General features: G+C 55.3%; 3 protein-coding genes across 12 annotated transcripts; all 3 read right to left on the bottom strand.

The window, feature by feature from the left end:
* Positions 1-1988: 1988 nt before the first annotated feature.
* Positions 1989-4984, bottom strand: Cend1 (cell cycle exit and neuronal differentiation 1). Its single transcript, XM_032891452.1, has 2 exons — positions 4856-4984; positions 1989-3573 (listed from the first exon to the last, which is right to left on the bottom strand). The coding sequence occupies exon 2, from the start codon at positions 3474-3476 to the stop codon at positions 3027-3029; it is 450 nt and encodes a 149-aa protein (XP_032747343.1). The 5' UTR covers positions 3477-3573; positions 4856-4984; the 3' UTR covers positions 1989-3026.
* A 303-nt stretch (positions 4985-5287) lies between these two features.
* On the bottom strand, positions 5288-13143 carry Slc25a22 (solute carrier family 25 member 22). Of its 5 annotated transcripts, none has more exons than XM_032891447.1 (10): positions 13026-13143; positions 9639-9794; positions 9388-9513; positions 9084-9139; positions 8211-8301; positions 7569-7687; positions 7287-7461; positions 7050-7204; positions 6894-6969; positions 5288-6790 (listed from the first exon to the last, which is right to left on the bottom strand). In XM_032891447.1, exons 2-10 carry the CDS (start codon positions 9656-9658, stop codon positions 6637-6639), a joined length of 972 nt encoding a protein of 323 aa, XP_032747338.1. In that variant the 5' UTR covers positions 9659-9794; positions 13026-13143; the 3' UTR covers positions 5288-6636. The 5 variants fall into 5 exon arrangements, with proteins under 5 accessions (XP_032747338.1, XP_032747342.1, XP_032747341.1 ...); XM_032891451.1 differs by having other exon boundaries at positions 13040-13079; XM_032891450.1 differs by lacking the exon at positions 13026-13143 and adding an exon at positions 12226-12347.
* A 454-nt stretch (positions 13144-13597) lies between these two features.
* Positions 13598-19487, bottom strand: Pidd1 (p53-induced death domain protein 1). Of its 6 annotated transcripts, none has more exons than XM_032891442.1 (15): positions 19423-19487; positions 18421-18806; positions 17588-18001; positions 17108-17317; positions 16970-17024; positions 16667-16868; positions 16458-16589; positions 15950-16349; positions 15723-15858; positions 15495-15645; positions 15284-15407; positions 15085-15203; positions 14889-15002; positions 14589-14788; positions 13598-14361 (listed from the first exon to the last, which is right to left on the bottom strand). In XM_032891442.1, exons 2-15 carry the CDS (start codon positions 18728-18730, stop codon positions 14103-14105), a joined length of 2826 nt encoding a protein of 941 aa, XP_032747333.1. In that variant the 5' UTR covers positions 18731-18806; positions 19423-19487; the 3' UTR covers positions 13598-14102. The 6 variants fall into 6 exon arrangements, with proteins under 6 accessions (XP_032747333.1, XP_032747331.1, XP_032747332.1 ...); XM_032891440.1 differs by having other exon boundaries at positions 18421-19330; positions 19423-19478; XM_032891441.1 differs by having other exon boundaries at positions 19151-19472.
* Positions 19488-20605: the final 1118 nt, after the last annotated feature.

The following is a 20605-nucleotide window of genomic DNA, read 5'->3' as shown; positions in this document are numbered from 1 at the left end:
GCAAAACAGGCCAGGCTCAGTGGCTAAAAGCACTTGCTCTTGCAGAGAACCAGAGAACTCAGTTCAGCACACACACGTGGCTGCTCACAACAGTTTGTAACTATAGTTTTGAGACAGGGTCTCTTGTGTAGCCCTGACTGTCCTGGCATTCACTATGTAGACCAGGTTGGTCACAAAGACCAATCTGCTTCTACTTCCCAAGTGCTGGGTTTAAAGGCGTGTGCCACCACATCTGGCTTAGAAATTAACAATAACAGGCAAATAACAAACTCCCCGGGAAGACCTGAAGTCGTCTTACCCAGCCCCACCTTAATGCTCTCACTACCTTCCAGTAGCATACCAGCTGACCACCCAGTCTGCAGCACCACCAAGAGCTTTCCAGGTCTAAACTAGAGCAAGGCGTCACAAGGTTTTCATTTTCCATTTCTGCCTCGTGTAAAAGTGCCAACATTCTCTTTACTGTGATTGAATTTTTTTTAGTTTTCTGCGTATGGGTGTTTTGCCTGTGTGCGTGTGTACAGCTCAGTTCCCTAGAACTGCCATTACGGGTTGCAAGCTGTCATGTAGGTACTGAGAACCTAGCCCAGGTCCTCTGGGAGAGCAGTCAGTGACCACTGAGCCATGTCTCAAGCCACCAATGTTTTAACTAAGTTTTACATGTATGGGTGCTTTGCCTGTATGCCTATGTACCATGTGGGTGCCTGTTACCTGTGGAGACCAGAAGAAGGCATCAGATCCTTTGGAACTGCAGGCATAAAAGGTTGTTAGGCACTATAGGTAGGTGCTGGGAGTCAAATCCAGGTCCCCTGGAAGAGCGGTTAATGCTTTTAACTGTTGAGCCATGTCTCTAGCCGCAGGCACCAATACTTAAAAACAACCTAAAGGCACTTCAATAGAGAATCAGTAGGAGTAACTGCATGAGAAGAATATCACTTAAAAGTGCCCACTCTGGGTGGCTCCCCACAGCAGACGCTCACAGCCGCCTCTGCAGCCTCGGCAGCGCCTGAGGTGCTTATGTGTTTTGGTGCAAGACAAAGAACGGATACGGATGGATGAGAGTACTGGGTGAGGCAGCCCATGTCGGCCAGGCAGTGCAGCCTCAGCCCGGACAGTGCAGATGAGCTGGAGGTGGCTGTGCGTCCAGCGTGTCCTGAACCCTCTTCAGGAATTCCTGAATCAGGCAGGCGCCAGCCTGGACTTGAAAGAGGCCGTCTATACCGACAGTAGTCAAAGGGAGACCAGGAAGAGTGGTCTGAACCAGGGCAAGTGTTCATTCCGGATGTCTTCACCCTGTGCAGTTGTCCAGATTTGGATGGGATGTGTCATGCGGGCAGAGCTACTACTCTGAGAAGGGTGGCTACCAAGAGATTGGAAAGAAAAAAAACACCAGTTCAAAGAAGGCCTGGGAGGCGGGGAGGGCGAGCAGGTCGACAAGCTTGCCTGCCAGCCTCAGCGGCCCTGAGGATGGAAAGGAGGGACCCAGGATGATATCTTACAGTTCCCGTGTACTGAACACACGGGGTCAGAATGGGCTCAGGGAATTGTGGGAGCCAGGTGTCTAGAGGAACCTGACCTCAGCGTCTCCTGCACTTCATGGGTAGAGGGCCCTCCTTGCTGGCACAGGTTCTGAGGAACAAAGCCTTCTGCACTGCACTGGTGCACTGTGCGTAGCAGCCCAGGCCTTGGGTGGGTAGGGGCACGGGAGTGGGGTGGGGGATGGGACAGACACAATTGTCACTGTAAAACTCCTGAATATCCACCTGGGTTCAGGCTCCCACAAAGGCCAGGGAGGGAGCACCTGGGATGGGGGAGGGTCTGGTTGGAGCTGTAGGCACGTATAGTCCATAATGATCAGGGCATGAAGGAGGACCTCAGACTTCCTCCCTGCTCCCTGGAAAGCCTACACGATGAGTCTGTGGCCCACACATACCCAAGTAGGAAGCCTTTGCCCCTCCCAGCCCCATGCAGGTGAGGACACCAGCCCAGCCTTTATATTGTAACAGTTTATTTCCAACTCAGCCTCCACTCAGGCCCAAGGTCCCTGCCGCCACTGGCCAGGTGAGGGCAATGTTTCCTTAGAGCCCACTGCAGTTGTCTGGAAGGTGCCCACTGTCACCACACCAAGGGGCAAGCTGGGGCCAGATGTACTAAAGAGGGGCTGCACAGCAGGTCTTCCTGCAGGCAGTGAGTGAGTGCCACCCACCGGGCAGTTCTACTCTACCTGTGTTATTGCATTTATACGCTGTTAAACTCAAGGGGGCATTGGGTGCAGGCAGGAAGGACAGGATTGGGGAATATTGGGCAGGCAGAACTGTAATTCGGCTCCTCCATGTTTCCTACCGGGCTTTCAGCACCACCCCCTCCCTGGAACAATTGGCAGCTCTGAGCAGGAAGTAAGGTGGTCCTAGCCTCAGGAACTCTCCTGGGGCATACACTGAAAAAAAAGGAAGAGGTGGGAACGCCATCCAAAATTGAGCTGTCAAGCTTTGCTTTTCCATCCAACCAGGACAGGGACAGTGGGTAGAGGTAGCCTTGCAGATTTGAATCCCACCCTCAGGTCAGTGTCCACCCCCCCACCCCGCGCATCAGGCCCGGACAGACTGCTCCTGGCTCCTCAAAAGACAAGTGGGGAGAGCAAAACAGTCATGCCCTTTAATGGCCCCACAGGGCCAGCCTACTTCACCACTTATCTTTCAGAGGCCGTACCCAGCATCTGTTCCTAGTTGTCTAGTTCAGGCTATCCTCCCCTTTGCCCCACACTAGTGCTTCCTGCGAACGGCAGAGCTGGGCTCCTGCCCCAGAACGTGGGAGAGCGTGTGCTGGGGTCAGTGGAGGTGGGCTCACTGTCTATTTCTTTCCTGCTGCATGGATGTATGTAGCATACGTGTGTGTGTGTGTGTGTGTGTGTGTGTGTGTGTGTGTTGTTCTATGTATATGTATAGATAAATATCTAGGACCTTGCATGCACTATATATTCAGGTCTGTACAGAAAGTGGCGCTCTGTGCCCTGACCTGGACACCAGGTATCATTTTTTCCGGGCTAGGAAGGCTACACCAAGAATTAGGGCTATGGTGGCCACGGCCACACCCCCAGCCACCAGCAAAGGGGTCAAGTTCTCACAAGGCCAGGGACCTCGGCCTCCAGTGTTGGACTCGTCCTCCTCTGCCCCATCCCCAGGACCCTTGGGCTCTGAGGTTGTATCAGGACTGCTGGGGGCTGCCGGCACCGTGGGCGCTGGCTTCAGGTTGCTGTGATTGTTGAGAAGTACGGGATCTGCCTTGGCTGGCGTCTTCTTGGTAGTGGCTGGCCCAGGGGCTGCTGCTTGCTCCTGCTTCTCTGCTTGGGCGTCCTTCTTCACGGGCTTGGTCAAGGGAGCTTTCCCATCAGCAGCTGGAGTGGCCTTGGCCTCAGCTGTGGCCTGAGGCACCTTGGTGTCTGGCTTGGGGCTGCTGGCTGACTTTCCTCGGGACTCCATGACGATTTTTGCTGGCAGCTGGTTTGGGGCTTGTGTGACTGGCAGGTGGCTAGACCACAGTGTCTCAGGACAGCTCACCTCTGGGCATTATATGGGTCTGGAGGGAGACACAAGTGAGATGGTGACAAGGGACAACACACCTTCCGTATAGCTTACCTGCCCTTGCCCCAAGGAGATAACGTTCGCAGTTCCCTTAATTCTCTAGGAGCTCCAGCTGAGGAGCATCCTGTGGACCCAGTCTCTCCTCTTCCAAGGCCTGGCCTCTGTCTGCTTTGACCATTCTTGGAGAAGCCCCTCCAACTCCTGAGACCAGAGGCCTCAGTTTCCTTACCTATAATCTAGTCTTGCTTCACATGCACTGTGTCTGTCCCACAGTGGGGGTAGGGAGGCTCTGTTGCTGATATATAAATCTAACCCTGCAAACTGGAAGAGAGAGTATTTGCTCAAAGGAGACGGCTAGGAGTCATGGTGAGCCCTGACAGAGCTCAGTGCTGCATGCTATCTCGGGAGATTGTTGCTGTTTCACAGAATGGAACACTGTGGTGCCTTGGTCTCAGCTTGAGGAAAGTCTAAGACAGGGAAGGAGCTCAGAGTCTGGGTTCCAGGTCACCAGTAAGTGATAAAATGGAGGCAGAGAAGCCATTTGGGAATCTGCTAGCCTGTGCTTCTGGTCAGCCATCTGCCCCACCCAGCTTAGACCCAGCGCCCTTTCCCCAATCCCGGCCAGGCCATGGCTTCCTCCAGCTCAAGGACAAGAGTTCCTTGCTGAGCTCAAGGCTGCACTACAGGAGCTGAGGGTCCCTGGCAGCATTATCTGGGGCAATGCAGAGTAAAGACCTCACCTTGATTCTCTGTGTCCTAGCTGGGGAGACTGGGGCCTGGCCACCCTGCTGCACAGAGGCTCCTGTCTGGAAGGCCCAGGGCCACCTGTCTGCCTCCACCCTGGGAGGACAAATGGCCCGTGTGCAAGGAGGGGGAGCTACTTTGAGAAGCTCAAGCTCCAAGCCTCCCTACCAGGCACAGTGAACACACCAAAGGTCATTTGAAGGTCACACGGTGATGGAGATAACCAGTGCTGAAAACCAGGTGGTGCCCACCTCCCAGGAAGCTCCTCCATGCTCCATTTCTGGAGAGGCCTTAGCCATTGAGCATCAAGTTTACGGGGAGCAGTTAACTGTCCCTGGTTATTTTTGGCTTGGACTTACATCCTATTCTTCTAATTGCCTCCCCAGGGCTGATGAGCCCGGGAGAGTAAGGTGCTCACGCCACAACCCCAGTGACCTTCAAGGCCAATGCACTACTGCTTGGTCACTAGACCCTGGCGCCCCCAATCCCACCCTATCTCCCCGTCCTTGCCCACCCTCGAAAGGGTCTGTTACCTTACGTCTTCTTTGGGGCCTCCAGCTTCTCGCTGCGCATTCGATTCACGGGATGACAGCGGGCGGTGGCTGCGGATACCGAGGAGTGCTCAGGAGTTTCCCACAATGCACCACTCCAGGCGCAAGACAGGAGGACCAGAGGCAAGGGGCGGGGACAGCTGCGTAAGCCGGGCCACGCCTGCTCCACCCTGGGAACCCGGAGGTAGGGGTGAGGTGGGATGTCCCTAAGCATAGCCTCACTTCTCGCGTTTAAGGAGACTCAACCAGAAGGCGGAACAAGGTTGTCTGACTGTATTCCTGTATTCTATCAAGGCTGAGGTAGGAGTCTGCCAGGGTGGAGACCTGGGCAATGCTGGTCTGCAGAGCCCGGCTAGTGTCATAGTCCGCCCTCTCCTCATTGTCCCACCCAAGCACAGACTCTTAAAGCAAGCATCTATTTAGAATATTTATTTATCTTTTACATGACAAGACACAAAAAGTTACAACTTCTTAAAACTCTTCAAAAGAAAAAAATATAATTCTGTAAGCAGCAGCAGCAGCTTTCAAGGTACAGACATAATAGGAGGGGTGGCTCCCAGGAGCAACCGTGAACTAGGGGCAGCCCAGACTTGAGCCCCAGGTAGTGTCACTGGGAAGGGCCTCCATGGAGGGGGTTGGGCTTGAGGGACACAGCACCAGCACTTCAGTCAATCACCAAACACAATCACATGGCCAGGGCAGGGGAGGACTGCTTTGATTCAGAACAGAGGATCCAGGGCTGGAAGGGTGGGGCTTTCCAAACATGGATAGAGGCCCAGAGAGCTGGGAGGCCCAGGCTCCATAGTGGCCTTCATGCCTGCCCTTCCCCCCAAGCAATCTCTGTCTGGGAGTAGGGCTCTGTCAGAAGAGTTACCAGGCTGGAGAACTAAATTATTGGATGGGGTCAGCAGAGTCCTGAGGCACAGAACAGCACACAAGCACAGGGTGCCTGACTCCATGGGGAAAGGCAACTGTGCCCTTAGGGGCCCATCCCCAAGCAGCTTGGCCAGCTGACTGCTGGGGGGAGGGGACCAAACTGCCTGCCACAGGCACACAAAGGCCTCAAGCAATCTGGATCCCACATAGTGGGGGTCCAAAGGCTCCCCACGAGGAGTATGTGTGGGGTACCTAGGATGACACTTGAATGTGGCAGCACACCCAGCCTAGGAATCCTAGCTTGACAAGAGGATGAGACAGTCCAAGCCTCCTGTAAGGCTGGCTGGGGAGGCGGACTGGGGTCCTGGTTGAGGTGGGAAGAGCAGCAGGGACAAGACTGATGGACGGAGGACAGGCAGAGCCACATGGGCACAGCAAATTCAATAAATAATTCTGGGTGTGTGTGGGTCCCCTTTGTAGACCAGGAGAGCCTCGGAGACTGGAGCCAGTGGACTATGGGGTAGGGTCTGCCTGTCCAGACCAGGCCTGGGGGCCCCAGCCCAGAGACCAGCTCTGTCTCATGGGGTGTTCAGGCCAGGTGGGACTGGGTTGAGGTACAAGGATGGGACAGAACTGGCTCGACAGGACTGGCTTGAGGAATGTACAGATTTCTGCATTTTCTACATAAATAAGACCTTGATCCCAACTTTTTGTCCCTTCAGGACCGCATGGGGGCCTATGTGTGCACCACCCATGTGGACCCTGAACCCTCCCCTTGCCTTCCTGTTTGATGGGGAGGACTGGGGAGAGACTATTTCCTACGCAGGCTTGTGCTGGTCACCCTGTTCTGGCCCCAGCCCATAGGCTGGGGAGAAGCAGCCATGGGTTCAGGCCTGGGGTTCTTGCAGCAGCCCCAGCAGGGACTCAGCGATGCCCAGGAAGTAGACCACCTGGGCGATGCCAAACAGCGGGGCAATGACCAGTGCGCGGCAGTACGCGCCTTTCAGGAAGGCCGAGGGGCCCTCATGTCTCCAGATCTTCCTGTAACGGATGAGAAAGTCAGAACTGGTGCCCATCCCAGCCCCATCCCAGCCCCATCCCAGCCCCATCCCAGCCCCGTCCCAGCTCATGGGACCTGGCCCACCTTGCACAGTCCAGAAACCCGGAGTAAGTGTCCTCATTGACACCTCGCTCAAGTGACTGAAGCCGAGTTTTCACCACTACAAGGGACATATGAGTCACTAAGGGGGTTCCTGCCCCACCCCCACCCCCACGGTGGGGCACAGACCCAAGCACTGACCATCACAAGGGTTGACAGCCACAGCAGCTGCACTCCCAGCCACGCAGCCTGCCAGGAAGGACACATAGAAAGGCGACTTCTCCTCCGAAGATGGGCGACCCAGCTGATTCAGGTTGGCAAATAGGGGGAAGTAGACAATGGAGAAGGGGACATCCCTGTTGGGAGGAAGGAGTGATGCTGGTGGGAGGGGAAGAGCTAGCAGATAGACCTCCTCTCCCCATATGCCCGTCTTCCCACCTGAGTAGCGTGGCCCCCAGGCCCTTGTAGAGGCCAGCAATGCCATGATTCCGCAGCAGGTCACGGGTCAGCTGGGTGGCTGTGGGTCGAGGAGCGGCTGGAGCCTCTACTGAGGGCTGGGCACCTCCCTGGGTTGCGAGCTGAGCCTGGGCAGCCACCATCTTCCTCTGAGCAGCTGGTGAGAAAGGATCTCTGGTCTCTTCCTCCTGGCTTGGGGAAGGGGCAGGGGACAGGGTCTAGCTGTTGTCCCCTCCCAGGCTCTGTCCCCTCCCTGCACCTTACCAATGCGGCCTGCGTCCTGTAGCTGGATCTTCAGCATTTCCATGGGGGTGGTCACAATCACCTGGCAGGTGCCAGCCCCGCAGCCTGCCAACATCTCCTTAGGCAAGGTCAGCTTCTGTCTGTAGAGCAGGGGCAGGGCTATGACTGAGGTGATGAGGAACAACTCCCTATATGGGGCAGTGGCAGTCTGATTCACGTGTGTAAAGGGGGATGGGAACTGTGGAGGTCCCATGGGGGTACAGCATGGGGCTCGACTCTCCAGCAACAGGCATCCAACCCAAAGGACAGATGGCCTCACATACAAGGGCTCGTAAAGAGAAATGGGGAACAGAAGGGGCCAACCTTGTAGCCCCACACTCCAGTGATGGGGTAACTGCTTAATGCCCCCAAATTCAGGCAGCAGACAGTGGCTAGGGGCCAACAGCCACTGACTCAGCAGCCTCCTTGCACCTCCTCACGTGGGCAGCAGGGAAGTACCCGCCCCCACAAGGTCAGGGATGTTGAGAAAAGGGACTGAGGTAGAAGAGCCTCTGGGGTGTGTTATCAGTCTAGGGGACTGCTGGGGTGGGGGGTGGATGGGATTAGCAACACACCCTTCCTTAGGACCTGGGCCCCAGCAGCCAGCGTGGCCGAGCCTCTCACCCATCCTTAGAGAGCTGATGTCTGAAGAAGTCATTAGCAGCCAGCTTGATGGCCTTCTCAGGGGTGACCAGGGTCAGGTTTACTGCTGCTCCTGTGGGGCATCTGAGGGTCAGCTAAGGCTTGGGGGACACAGGCAGGTCAGGTAGAGATAGACTTGCTGGGGAGCTTGGGTTAGGGAGGCTTTGGGATAGCACTTTGCTCCGCACTGGCAAAGCCCTGCCTGGCACTCCTTGGCTGCAGCCTCCTGCCCTCTCACCCACATATGGGCTTGTTTTGTGCCAGGCAGGCGGGAAGCAGGCAGGATGGGGTGGCGCTGTGTCCTCCCTCCCCGGCATTCCACCTCCATCTGTCTCTGGCTGTGGCAGAACAGGCCTCTCCTGAGAGGCAATGAAGAACAGGCCCCCAGAGACTACGGTGGGCCTCCTGATGACAGGTGCTCCCACTGGCAGGACCACAGTATGGGTCAGGGCTCAGGAAGGCTGTGGATGGCTGACCAGAGCTGAGGGCTCAGGGCTACACAGCATCTGGGCAAATCCACCCTCAGGGATTGTTTTCTAAGCTGCTTTGTTTAATGCCCCCGGTCTCTAGGCACAGATGTGGTCCTGCCTGTCACATAAAATAGTGGAGGAGACTGAGCCACTAGGATAGAGAAAAAGAAAAAAAAAATCTGTCCTGCTCTACCAGCAGAAGGTAGCAGGGTGTTCAGACCTGCCACCCTGCAGACGCCTATCCCCCTCAGACATCCAATCCCCCCATTGTGCTCTGGTGCTACCAGCACCACATAACACATCTATACTTACAGACCAAGCCCGGGCATGCATCCCTGTCCCTGCTCCCAGCCAGACCCGTCTGTCGCCCATCCCCAAGCCTCACCCCTGTACATGCCGAAGTAGCCCTCGGAGCGGATGGTCTTGATGAGGCAGTCAGACCTGTAGTCAAGGGAGAGCAATAAGCTGGGGCCAGCTGGACCCCGGTCCCAGTCAGGCAAGGGTAGCCGGTGCTGTTTCTACCCAGTATGTTCCTCCAGGGCCAACAGAGAAGCCAAAGACTCTGTCAGGGACAGGATCTCTCAGTGGTCTGCCCTGTGTTGTTTCCCTTTCATCAAATCCAGGGGTGCAGGAGCAGAGCCCAAAGGTGGAAGCTGTGCCCTCACCCCTCCTATGCAGCTCTCACTCACATGCTGGCATACATGCGCTGGCCATTCTGCTGGTTCTGCAGCCGTGTCTTAGCCAGGTCGATGGGGAACACACAGGTGACCCCGATTAGCCCAGCGATGCCACCATTGATGAGCTTGGCCGGCAGGCTGTGTATGCAGGGTCAAGTGTCAGGATTAACATCCTCAACCACAGGACAGAGGGGATGGGGAGGTCATGCTGGGGAGGGGGTGAAAGCCAAGACCGAAAGCCCCAGCACTGGGGTCCCTCTGACCTGATCTGCTTATCAGCCATTTACACCAAGTGAAACAGGAGGCTGACTCAGTGGAGGCACCGATGGGGAGGGGCTGATGAAGGTGGCTGGCGGTGGTGGCTGGTGGTGGGGGAGGGGATGTCCTCACCTTCAGAACAATTTCAAGACCTCTGCCACCTGAAAGAAAGAAGGACAGAATGAGTGGTTAAAAAGGCCTATCAGAGAAAGAAGCCCCTGTACCTGCCCACCATCTCACAAGGGCATGAAACCCCTCACTCCCTAGACCCCATGCTTCAGGCTGCAGCCATCAAGATACCCTGAGGAAACACTGGGGGGGTGAGTGGAGAAAGAAAGGGAGGCCACTCATCCCTGGGGCCACCTGGCTTCACGTCGATGCCCTCCCCGTGGCGTCCTCCCAGGCAGCCAGGAACTCACGCTCGCTCACACGCAGATGCTCACGCACAGAGAACAAGCTCCAGCTTTTAAAGGGCCAGATGCCTTTTAATGCAGTGGTACTTGGACCCTGGACTTGAGCCGTGGTAACCAGCTCCCATCTTTTAGCATTTTTCAGCGGGATGGGGTGGTAGTGGTTTCTCCTTTGTAGAGCTCCTGGGTGCCTAGCAGAATCAGTTCTGTAGCAGCTCACTTTGGGCCACGGAACCCCTTCCCACAGAGAAGCAAGATTCACACCCACACCGAGCTGGTTGCCCACCTTCCTGTCCACTTCCCAAGGGAAGTGTTTTCACTCCCAAAAGACACAGGAGCCTGGGGATAAGGACTCGGGGAGGAGAGGACAAGAATAAACGATATGAAGAGGGGGCAGAGGGAAGCATCTGTGGCTGGTATAGCCCATAACTTTAGAACGGGAGAGAAGCAACAAGAGCCTGCTTCCGGGGGTGGGGTGGGGGACTCCCAGGAGGGATACGATCATAATAACTAGTCCTGTCCCCGTGTCTCTTCCTGAGCCCTCAGAGGTCAGCTGTCACACACAGGCTAGTATCCTCAGTGCTGCCACATGGGGTCACATGGCTGTCTCATACTAAAAAGCCCCCAGACAAGTTGTGACTCAGGACCTACTACCCCGCCTCTCCCCCCACGATCCAAGGGGTCCTGCTCACCCTGAGTGCAGCACCCCAGAGTGCGGACAACTGCTCCTTCACTGCTCCAACGACTGCGCTCACAGAGGAGATAAAGAGGCTGGCCAGGGGGAGGAGACAAAAGCTTACGGGGATTGGCTGAGGGGCGGGGCGGCCTGGGTGGGGGAGGACTTTCTCTTTCACTTTGGGCTACATGGTAATTTCTGCAGCTATGGGGAAAGGAAGAGAAGGTAAAACAACTTCTGGGGGGCTGGGGCTGGGCCCAACTTGCATGTTATAGAAAGAGCAGACTGGCCCTGAGAATCCACCAGGTTGCCTACCCATAGAGATCCCAGCTTCAGGCCACTCAGTAGGTTTCTATTTGAGATGAGCACAGATCTGATTACAGCCCTAGAAACCCAGGGACTGGGACACCCTGTATGAACCTGTCAATATGGGTCAACACCCGCTGTGCTGTGAGATCTGGGTGTATCATTCAGGGAACTTTAGGTTAGGGCACAAGAAAGTAGACGTTCTCTGGAACAGGCAAGGAAGGGATGCTTGACTTTCAAAGGCCTGGACCACCGCCAAGCACAGGCCCTGCTCACCTGGTGGGACCAGAAGGCATGCAGGCAGTACTACAGGTGCCCTCTGCTCTCAGCATACCAGGGGCCTCAGTGGAAGAGCCTGTCCTCTAGCCCTGACCTCTGAACTGTAGTCTGACTTCTTGCTCCATACCATGTGTAAAGTAGCTACAGCAGCTCTCCTTGCTGCCCCATCTCTAGGGGAAGCCCCATCCTTCCTTATGCCTCTGCCTTCAGGAATACTGAGCCTGCTGTCCCTCAGATGCTACCTTCCCTCATAGCTGCGAGATCTGAGGACGTGGATGTTGTGTGTATCCTGGAAGTCAGACAGCCAGTCTGAAGTCCATGGGGAAGAGCCAGGTAGGCACTGAGATTCCCCAGGGCTGACTCAGCCCTGCACCCAGAACTAAACAAAACAGGCAGAACACCAAAGAGAACAGTTGCTGAGCTGAGAGCGAGGGGTTCTGCTGCCTCAAACAACAGGCAAAGGGAACCCTCTGGTCTGTTCCCTGCCTCCCCCACCCCTAGAATTTGTTTTTGATTTAGTATTTTTTGAGACAAGATTGCCCTGGCTGTCCTGGAACTCACTCTGTAGACCATGCAGACCTCAAAGTCAGAGATCTGCCTGCCTCTGTCTCTTGAGTGCTGGGAATAAAGGCCTGTGCCACCACTCCTGGTGTGTGTGTGTGTGTGTGTGTGTGTGTGTGTGTGTGTGTGTGTGTGTGTGTTCTTAACTCTCATCAGTTTGAGACAGCTGTCAGGGCTCCCTCAGCACTGTTACCATAGAAACCTGATTGTCCACTCAGACCATTGAGGATCTAGAACTTTTTGCCTTCTTCCCAAGTCAGGCCACAGGCCAACTGAGAAATGTCAGGTTAGCATATAGAGGTTAACAGCTCCATACAGCTTCTTCCCGAATTTCCAAGAATAAAGCTGCCCCTTTCCTACCTAAAAGAAAAGCTGGTGGCACTGGTGGCTCCCTCCTTAAATCCCAGCCTTCGGGAGCCAGACGCAGGTGGATCTCTGTGAGTTCAAAGACAACTTGGTCTACAGAGAATTCCAGAACAGCCAGCTCCACATAGAGAGACCCTGTTTTGAAGGGGGGGAGGGGGAGAGAGAGAAGGAGGGAGGGGAGAGAGAGACAGATAGACAGACAGACAGACACAGACACAGGAGACTAGACTGGGATTAAGTCTCACCACCAGTGTGCCCTTCCCCTCCCATCCAGTCTCCTTTGCCCCTTCCTCTTAGGGAGGTTAGCTTTATCTTGTTAGCTAGAAGGGCCATAAAGGGGTTTCCCACAGAAAGCTACTCCAGCTGTCCTACAAAGGAAAAGCAGTATGGGGCACATCCTCTGTTCCAGCCAGATCATGTCCTTTACCCTACAGTCCGGGATCAGCTGGCCTCGTTATCTCCAGCCAGACTACGAGGACTCTGACCATGTATGTGCCCACGCAAGTCCAGTGGGTTCTCACGTGTGCAGCACCCCCATCCCCGGCAGAAAGAACTCCAGCCTCAGCTCTGGAGCTTCCACACTGCTGGGACACGTGTGCGCGGGGAGCGCGCCCGGCAGAGCCGGGACCGAGCACGGCCTTCCACACCCGGAGACAGCCTGTCGTGGTACCCACCGGTCCAGGCTCTGCCGGAGCCGCAGTGTCTGAGCAGATGTCACCTCTCCCAACCACCAATGCCACCCTTTTTCCTCCCAGCAACCTAGCCAGATTTGGGTGGGCGCCACGGGAACTGACCTGCTAGCACTCACCACACTGCCGCCGCCGGGATCGCCTCCCCGTTGTGCCGCGCGCGGGGCCTGCACCTAGGCGGGGAGGCGCGTCTCTCGGAGGCGCGCCCGCTCCGCCCTGTTTTTGCTGCTATCGGCTCCCCCTCCCGGCCGACTTGGCCACTACCAAAGCCTCAGGCCATCCTTGAGGGAGTGGTCTTTCTGGTGTATCCTTAGGCGCGCCCTCCTAGTTCTTACCTCGAGTCTAGCGGGAATTGACTGAGAATAGGAGCAGGAAGCAAGGGAATGGGATGGTTTGCTCTGGGGAAGGTTTGGTCCCAGAGCTTTAAGATAGATGCTCCTTAGACACCGCCCACAAGACCTGGTGGGCAGGGCTTATGCACCATTCTGTCACAAGTGACTTTGTATCCTTACCTGCTGCAGGGTTACTATGTAGAATGGTTTCTCCCCACCCCTGGGGAATATTACACATCAGGACCTAGAGATGGCTCACTGGGCAAAGGTCTTTGCAACCAAGCCTGGTGACCCTGAGTTCATTCCTGGGGACTCACATGGACGGGGAGAATGATCTCTGCAAAGTTACTCTGTCACACACACACAATAAATAGCTTTTATTTTATATGTATGGATGTTTTGCCTGCCTGTATGTCGGCACACCACGTGTGCCTGGTGTCTGTGGAGGCCAGAGGAAGGTGTTGATCTATCCAAACTGGAGTCACAGACTGTTACGAGTCATCATGGAGGTAATGGGAACTGAAACTGGGTTCCCTGAAGGAGCGGCCAGTGCTGTTAACAGCTGAGCCCTCTCTCCAGACTTTCTCTGCCCCATCTTAGCAGGAGGACCTGGCATGGTGGCAAGCATAGGCACACACAGGGACCAGGCTTCAGATCACTTAGACAACCCACTCTCTGTTCTTTAAGTAAAACAATCTCTGAGACGTACTCATTGAGAGTTGGAGGCTAGCTTGGGCTAGACACTGAAGGGTTTTTGTGTGCCGGTGCACTGTACCACACAGGCGAGGTAGAAGGACAGGGCTCTGCCCACTGGCCAAGTCAAGTTTAAGGCTATCTTAAGTCTGTAAGCCTAGGCCTGTGCAGACTCTGGGTTCTGTGAGGCTGAGGTGCTAGGCAGAGTGGAATCCTCAGGGGCCAGCCCTGTGCGCCGAATGCTGTCCTGGTACTTGTGACGGCCAAGCTCCAAGATGGCACGCACCTCTTCTGCCACATCCTGCCGGTCACTCTGCTCCAAGGCCTGCACCAGGTGTCCCACAGCTCCAGGCTGTCCCGTCTGGCTCTCAGCCCAAGAGAAGAGCATGTGGCGGATCTGCCCATCCAGGTCATCCCTGGAGGGGTAGGGATGAAGATGTTTTGCCCAGGAACACACACAGAGGCTCAATATATCTCGAAAGTTCCTTGGGCTAGCGACCAGACCCTCCTTTCCCAAGCCTGTGTTTGCTCCATCCCCACCTCCTCGAAAGCTTTCGGCTAGTGTGCAGGTAGAGGGTAGGGGAGATAGATGTCAGCCCTGAGGCTGGGAGTCAGCAGAATCCCTAGAACTCATGAAGCTCACCTGAATTCATGTCGGATACGCTGAAGTTTACGGTAGGGCATGCCTAGGTGCAGGGCCACAGTCGGCCAGTCAGAACCTAGGCGTGAGGCCACACTCAGCAGGTTGCTCTGAGTCAGGAATCCAGTTTCTGCATCACCCAGGTTCAGAGGCATCAAGGAGAAGTCAGTTCCCTGCCCACTCCCCTGGGCCCCCTGGAGTCTCTGTCAGGAGGCAAGGATACAGTAAACTTGGACCCATTCTCTTGTCTTTGGTCACCCTGGGACTGTTTCTTCTTGTCAGCTAATGCCTCTCCAGCCTCACCGGTAGCTTGATGGGCAAGGTGGCCATCCACAATGCATCTGTGCCCTTCCTCCGCCGGGCAGCCTCTGCCTCTTCAGGCACCTCCATGGGAAGTGAACCCCGATAAAAGGACACCTGAGGAAGGATTGATCGGGTGGGGTTTAGCACTCTGGCCTCAGATCCGGATACCTCAGTCCAGGATCCTGACACATCTCACCTGTCCTCGAACATCCTGAGCTTCACGGTCCAAGGCTGTGGTAATGTATACCTCCTTCATATTCTTCAGGTGTGAATAGAAGACAAAACAGATTCTGCCATCCACACAGTCTGGACGGTCTGTGGAGGAGGGGAAAGCAAACACAGTAGGAGGGGCCAAAGTGTCACTCCCCAGGGCACCCTGGATAAGAGAGACCTACCAGCATCTACATCGATGCCCCGCTCAAAGGCTGCAAAGAACTTCTCACCCTCAAACATCTCCACAGTCTCAGAGGGTTCTGGGCCACGGTACCGATCCAGCAGCCGACTCAGGGTGGCATCTACCTGTGGGGCACCCACAAGGCATTAGAGGCCAAAGCTTTGTACCCACCCTGGCCTTCAGGTCACCCCACTGTTTTCCTGCTGCCCCACCTTGCTCCGGGGCAGGCACTGCAGCAGGACCTGCTCCGGGTCTCTGCGCCTCTGCAGTGCAATGAGGTTGACACGGTGCAGCCGCAGCCGTTCCCAGGCCTTCCGGGCCAGGCCCCCCACGCAGGTTTTGGTGGTATACCAGAGCCAGTACCTGGAAGTACCAGAGTTGAGGTGTGGCCATACAAAGGAAGGGTAAAAGGGGTTCTGCGGAAGCTAGGGGACACTGACCAGGAGAAGTGTGTGACCTGGAAGCGTGCGTACAGGTGGGTGAATTCCAGTGCCACCTGAGTGGTGATGTCATCCCAGGTGGTTGTCAGGGGTGTTCGGTAGAGCAGATGTAAGTGGGAGCGGTCCAGACTGAAGCCTGGATAGGAAATGGCAGAAGGTTAAAGCCCCTCTAAATGTTGTCCCCCCTTCTGAGCATCCACCTTTGTTCCTGTGGCATGCAGCTTCACCTGTAACACCGGGGGGCAAGGGCAACTGCACAGTGACAGGTTGTAGGAAGCTGGGGGGTCCGCTCTGGGAAAGGCACAGCAAGGGGCTCACTGCCGCCTCTGACTCTTCCAGAAGGGCTCTCAGCTCTAGTCCAGCCATATGCACTACCTGGATGGAGAACCATTTCAGTGCCCTCTTGTATGCTGACGCACCTCCTGCCACCCTTGCCCTGCCCAATACCTGCATGGAGACTTGCCGGGGCTCTTCTGTGACCCCAGGGGGGAAAGTGACTTTGACCCCAGGATGACCTGAGGAGCACAGAAGTGCTCCCTCTGGTGGTAACAGGCAGGTGTTGGATACTGGGCGTAAAACGACCAGGAACCAGGAGAAGTGGGGCACCTGGCAGCGAGCCCAACGCCTCTGGAACATAAGGGAAGATAAGGTCAGGGCAGGAGACAGTGGGCGGGTTGGGTGGTGTCAGGATCAGCTGTTCTTCTCCCCTATGCCCTAGGGCGTGGCAGCTGTCACCTTGGGGGCCTCTTCCTCCAGGTGGGTCTCTAGGTCATTCCAGATGTTGTCACTCCGTGTTCTCACAACTACCTCACGGCAGCGACGGACTCGGACTCGTGGGGGGACAAAGAGCAGCCATAAGCTCACATCCTGTCAGGCAACAGTAGTATGTGAGACAGGGCCAGGCTTCAGCCACCATACCTGCCCCCTACCTATCCTGTACATGCCTGCTGGAAAGCCACCCCATGAGGCTGCAGCTCCAGGACACCACTAAGCAGGAAGTCATGAGGTCCCAGAGAGACGAGGCCTGGCTCAGGCAACCACAGTCGATAGTGGATGGTGATAGGTGTGGTGGTGGCTCCTGCTGGGAACTGTAGGCGGACACCACAGGCCAGGGTCACAGAACAGCCATGGGGAGTCACAAGGAAGCTGAGTAAGAAAAGAGGTATGAGGGCTGAAAGATGAGGTACCCCAGTGTGGCCTGGGAAGCAGGGTAGACAGATGTGTTCTAGCCACATTCTCACCAATACCTGTCCAAGTCTGAGGTCAGGAATAGCCTGGGCATTTCTGGAACCTGGGAAATGTCTGCACAAGGGACAGGCATATGGTCAGAATGATGATGTGCCTTTCCCCTCTTATAGCCTGGCCGTGCCCCATCCCAAGCCTACCTGGGGGACTTGGGGGTGCAGGAGAGGCCTCGCCCAGAGGGTTCCCCTGCAGGCGCACAAAGGGAGCGTCTAGTAGCTCAGCAGGTAGGTCTCTGAGCTGGTTGTCCCTCAGGTCAAGCCGAGTGATCAGTGGCAGGTGGGCCAAGCCAGGGGGCACCGAGGACAGGAGGTTGCTGTGCAGAACAAGGAGCCGCAGGGACCGCAGCCCCGCTGTAGGCAAGTGCTGGCTTAGGGTTACTCATGGTGGCCCTGGTCACCTTGACAAGACACTCAAACTAAAGGCTTCAATGTCACATGTGAATTATAGGCAACCAAGGAGGTAGAAGGAAAGGGGCCAAGCACAGCACACAGGGGCCTCTATGGAAGAGGAGGGAGGGGGCCAGAGTCCAACGACTTTAGGTAGCATGGGGCCATGTGGGAGTAGCTGAGGGTTGCTTGAAACTGGCTGGTAATAAAAAAGCTGAAGTCATGGCTACTCACCAAGGGAAGCTGGGAGATGCTGCAGCCGGTTGGAGGCCAGATTGAGCTCCCTGAGGCTGCTCAGGTCTCCAATCTCAGACGGGATGGTGTCTAGAAGGTTCTCGGAGAGATCAAGACGCTGAAGGGTGGACAGGGACCCCAGTGTTGGGGGTAGTCTTTCCAGGCGGTTGTGTGTCACAGTGAGGAAGGTAAGGGTAGGCAGTGCCCCCAGGGCCTCGGGCAGCTCTGAGAGACGGTTGTGAGAAAGCAGCAAGGCATCCAAGCTGCGCAGTTCCAGGACACAGGTCGGCAGTGTCTCCAGCCTGTTGAAGCTCAGGTCTAGGTGGGCCAGGCAGGCTAAGTCTCTCATGCTAGCAGGCAGAGTGGTTAGGGTACCATGGAGGCAAGCACCCAGGGCACCCCGACTCTGGCCACCTGGAAGTGGGAAAGACAACTATAGCCCTCGGGATGAAGTATCCTCCATTCAGCCCTGTCAGAGAAAACCTGCCGTTTAAGCCAGCCAGAGGAACAGAGAAAGACAGAAAAACAGACAGAGAAGACACCAGATCATATAAGCTGACAGTATCACTCCAGAAAAACTGGGATCTGCAGAGACCCAACTGGACACCGTCAGGGTTCTAGGCTCAGGAGTCAGAGCCTAGCAAGCCTCACTGTGGGGAGGAAGGTGACAGGGCTAAGGCTAAGGAATAGTTGTAGCGTAGGGGTTCACACCTGAGGTGCAGGGAAAAGAGAGGTCTGGAGCTAGGGCTGGGACAAGGATGGCCTTTGTGACCAAGATGTCCAGTCAAAGCTGGGACAGAGATGAGGACAGGGTCAGGAGCAAGGGTACTCACCTTTGAGGACCAGGGAGCGAAGGCGCAGTAGACTCCATGGAACCTTGGCTAGGGTGTCATCTAGCAGTCGAGGGTCCTCGTGGGTGCTGAGCCGCAAAAACTCCACTTGCAGCAGCTGTGTGTGCTGCTGGGAACACAGGTACTGCAGCCGACGGCAGCCCCCAGGGCGTAGGTCCAGGTTCAACTGGTTCCCAGCCAGGAGAATAGGTACTCCGGGCCTGGAACCCACAGCCTCCACTGTGGGGCTTGCAGCATCTTCTGCAGCAGCTGCAGTTTCCTCTGGCTTCGGCCCCTCCAACACTGCAGCCATCACCCACGGAAGGTCCTCGGGGACCAGACATGTCCCAGCTTGTCAAGCAAGCCTGCCTAGGCAAGGCTGATGGAAGCTGGAGAAGCAGGGGGAGGAGTAGGCTGTAGGAGACCGGCTCCTCTTCCAGGTCAGAGCAAAAAATAACTGTTTGGAAACCGGGGAGCTCTTAAAACCACCAGCCCAAGAACCCAGGGCACGAGAGGGGCAGAGTGGAGTGGTCACTGCAGCCCTAGGGCTTGCATCTGGGCTGGATTCTTCTGCCTGGGAAGGGCACCAGACAGGGTGACTCTGTGAACAGCATAGCTTGGAGAATCCTGCTAGACCAAGGATAAGGATTGTTTCCCACCTCAATTCTGGAATCTGACCATGTGACTGCTGACCCCACCTACAGGACTCTTGTAATAGGGACCCACTTTTTACCTTCATACCCAAATGTTTGGGGAAAACCCATGACCCTCCTCCACTGCAGGCGTCACTGTGCCCGAGAGGGTCAGTAAACAATGCGAAGGGGAGCCAAGAGGACTTTGCGGTTCTTGTGCTAGGATCTCAAATCGCGGTCCCTAGCAGAAGCACTTGAGCCACAATTCCCAATTCACACCTCTGTCAAATGGGGAACGCAGAGAGGGTCTCAGTAGGTGTGGAGTCGCTTTGGTCCCGCCTCTGGAACAAACTTCCCGCCTCCCATTGAGTACCTGCCACGCCGATCTCCCCGCCAGTCTAGGCGCGCTCCACACTGTCTTCCCGCCGGCGCGCTTCCGGGCGGGCGGCCCCTCCGGCTCCGCCTCTCCCGGCCAGCCAGTAGGAGTTTTCCCCGAACTCTTACTGCCACTTCCTTTTCGGTTTTCTGCACCAGGGAGGCAGGTGACCTGCAGGGAAACTCACACTTTCAGATCTCTGCAGCCCTCCCAGACCTGTGATGGCACTGCATAGTCTGGTCCCCAAGTGCATTCTAAGACAGTAATTTGGGGGATAACTTAGGGTATTGTCACAGTCCTTGCCAGAAGCTAGAACTTTGAATGCTGGACGGACGTTTAGCCGGTACCAAGGACTTCCTGGGGGAACCACTCTAGGAAAGTAGTTCTCAACTTGTAGGTCGTGACCTCTCTGCCAAACTTATATCTCCAAAAGATATTTACACTACAGTTTATAACAGTAGCAAAATTAGTTATGAAGTAGCATCGAGAATACTTTCATGGTTGGGGTCGCGAAATATGAGAACTGTCAAAGCATTAAGAAGGTTGAGAACCAGAGTCGAGGACTTGCCTCTCAGGCTTTGCAGTTAACTCCAGCTTTCCGAGTTCAGATGCTTTCCCACTGTGGGCCAACTGCCTAGGTGGTGAGTTTATTGGCTTTTCCTCCCTGACTTGTGTGGATCTCACAAGAACAAAAAACAAAAGTTTCAAAAAAAATAAAAATAAAAACAAAAAAACAAAAAGTTTCGATAAGAGATCTTGCCTAAGTCCTTTAGTTGGTGAATATTGAAGCCAACACCCAGAATCCTCCTCAGTGGAGCTGGTGGACTGGAAACGAACAGACATGTTCTACAGTCTAAGTGATGGGCAAGCTTCCTGCTCGGCCTCTCTGCTTACATTCCAGTCCCTGCCTCTTTCTCTCTGTTTCCATAAAGCTGCCAGAGAGATCTTTATAAAAACAGCCCCAGGACTTAGTATAATTGTGCTCATTGGCAAGCGGAGAATTGCCATCCTGGGCTGCACGGCAAGATCCAGTCTCAAAAACAATAATCCTCGGGATATTACTTAAGTTTATATTAGTGAGCATGGTGGTATATGCTTTTAATCTGCAAAAGAGCTCTTCACCCTTGAGCCGTACCTCCAGCCCTATTGGGTGATATGTTACAGTTAAAAAAAATTCATG

Source organism: Rattus rattus, chromosome 2 (genome assembly GCF_011064425.1).
Source record: "Rattus rattus isolate New Zealand chromosome 2, Rrattus_CSIRO_v1, whole genome shotgun sequence".
Taxonomy (NCBI): Eukaryota; Metazoa; Chordata; class Mammalia; order Rodentia; family Muridae; genus Rattus; species Rattus rattus.
Note: the sequence above shows the minus strand (reverse complement) of the source record. Positions and strands in the feature narration are given on the sequence as shown.

Excerpts from the sequence above, each read along its gene's own strand:
- Cend1 (XM_032891452.1), bottom strand. The coding sequence starts at position 3,476 with ATGGAGTCCCGAGGAAAGTCAGCCAGCAGCCCCAAGCCAGACACCAAG.
- Slc25a22 (XM_032891447.1), bottom strand. The coding sequence starts at position 9,658 with ATGGCTGATAAGCAGATCAG. Across the intron at positions 9,514-9,638 it reads ATGGCTGATAAGCAGATCAG|CCTGCCGGCCAAGCTCATCA; the intron begins GTCAGAGGGACC and ends CTGCATACACAG. Across the intron at positions 7,688-8,210 it reads CATCAGCTCTCTAAGGATGG|ACAGAAGCTGACCTTGCCTA; the intron begins GTGAGAGGCTCG and ends CCTGCTCTACAG.
- Pidd1 (XM_032891442.1), bottom strand. The coding sequence starts at position 18,730 with ATGGCTGCAGTGTTGGAGGGGCCGAAGCCAGAGGAAACTGCAGCTGCT. Across the intron at positions 15,859-15,949 it reads CTTGCCCCCCGGTGTTACAG|GCTTCAGTCTGGACCGCTCC; the intron begins GTGAAGCTGCAT and ends TTTCCTATCCAG. Across the intron at positions 14,789-14,888 it reads CCTTGCCCATCAAGCTACCG|AGACTCCAGGGGGCCCAGGG; the intron begins GTGAGGCTGGAG and ends GCCTCCTGACAG.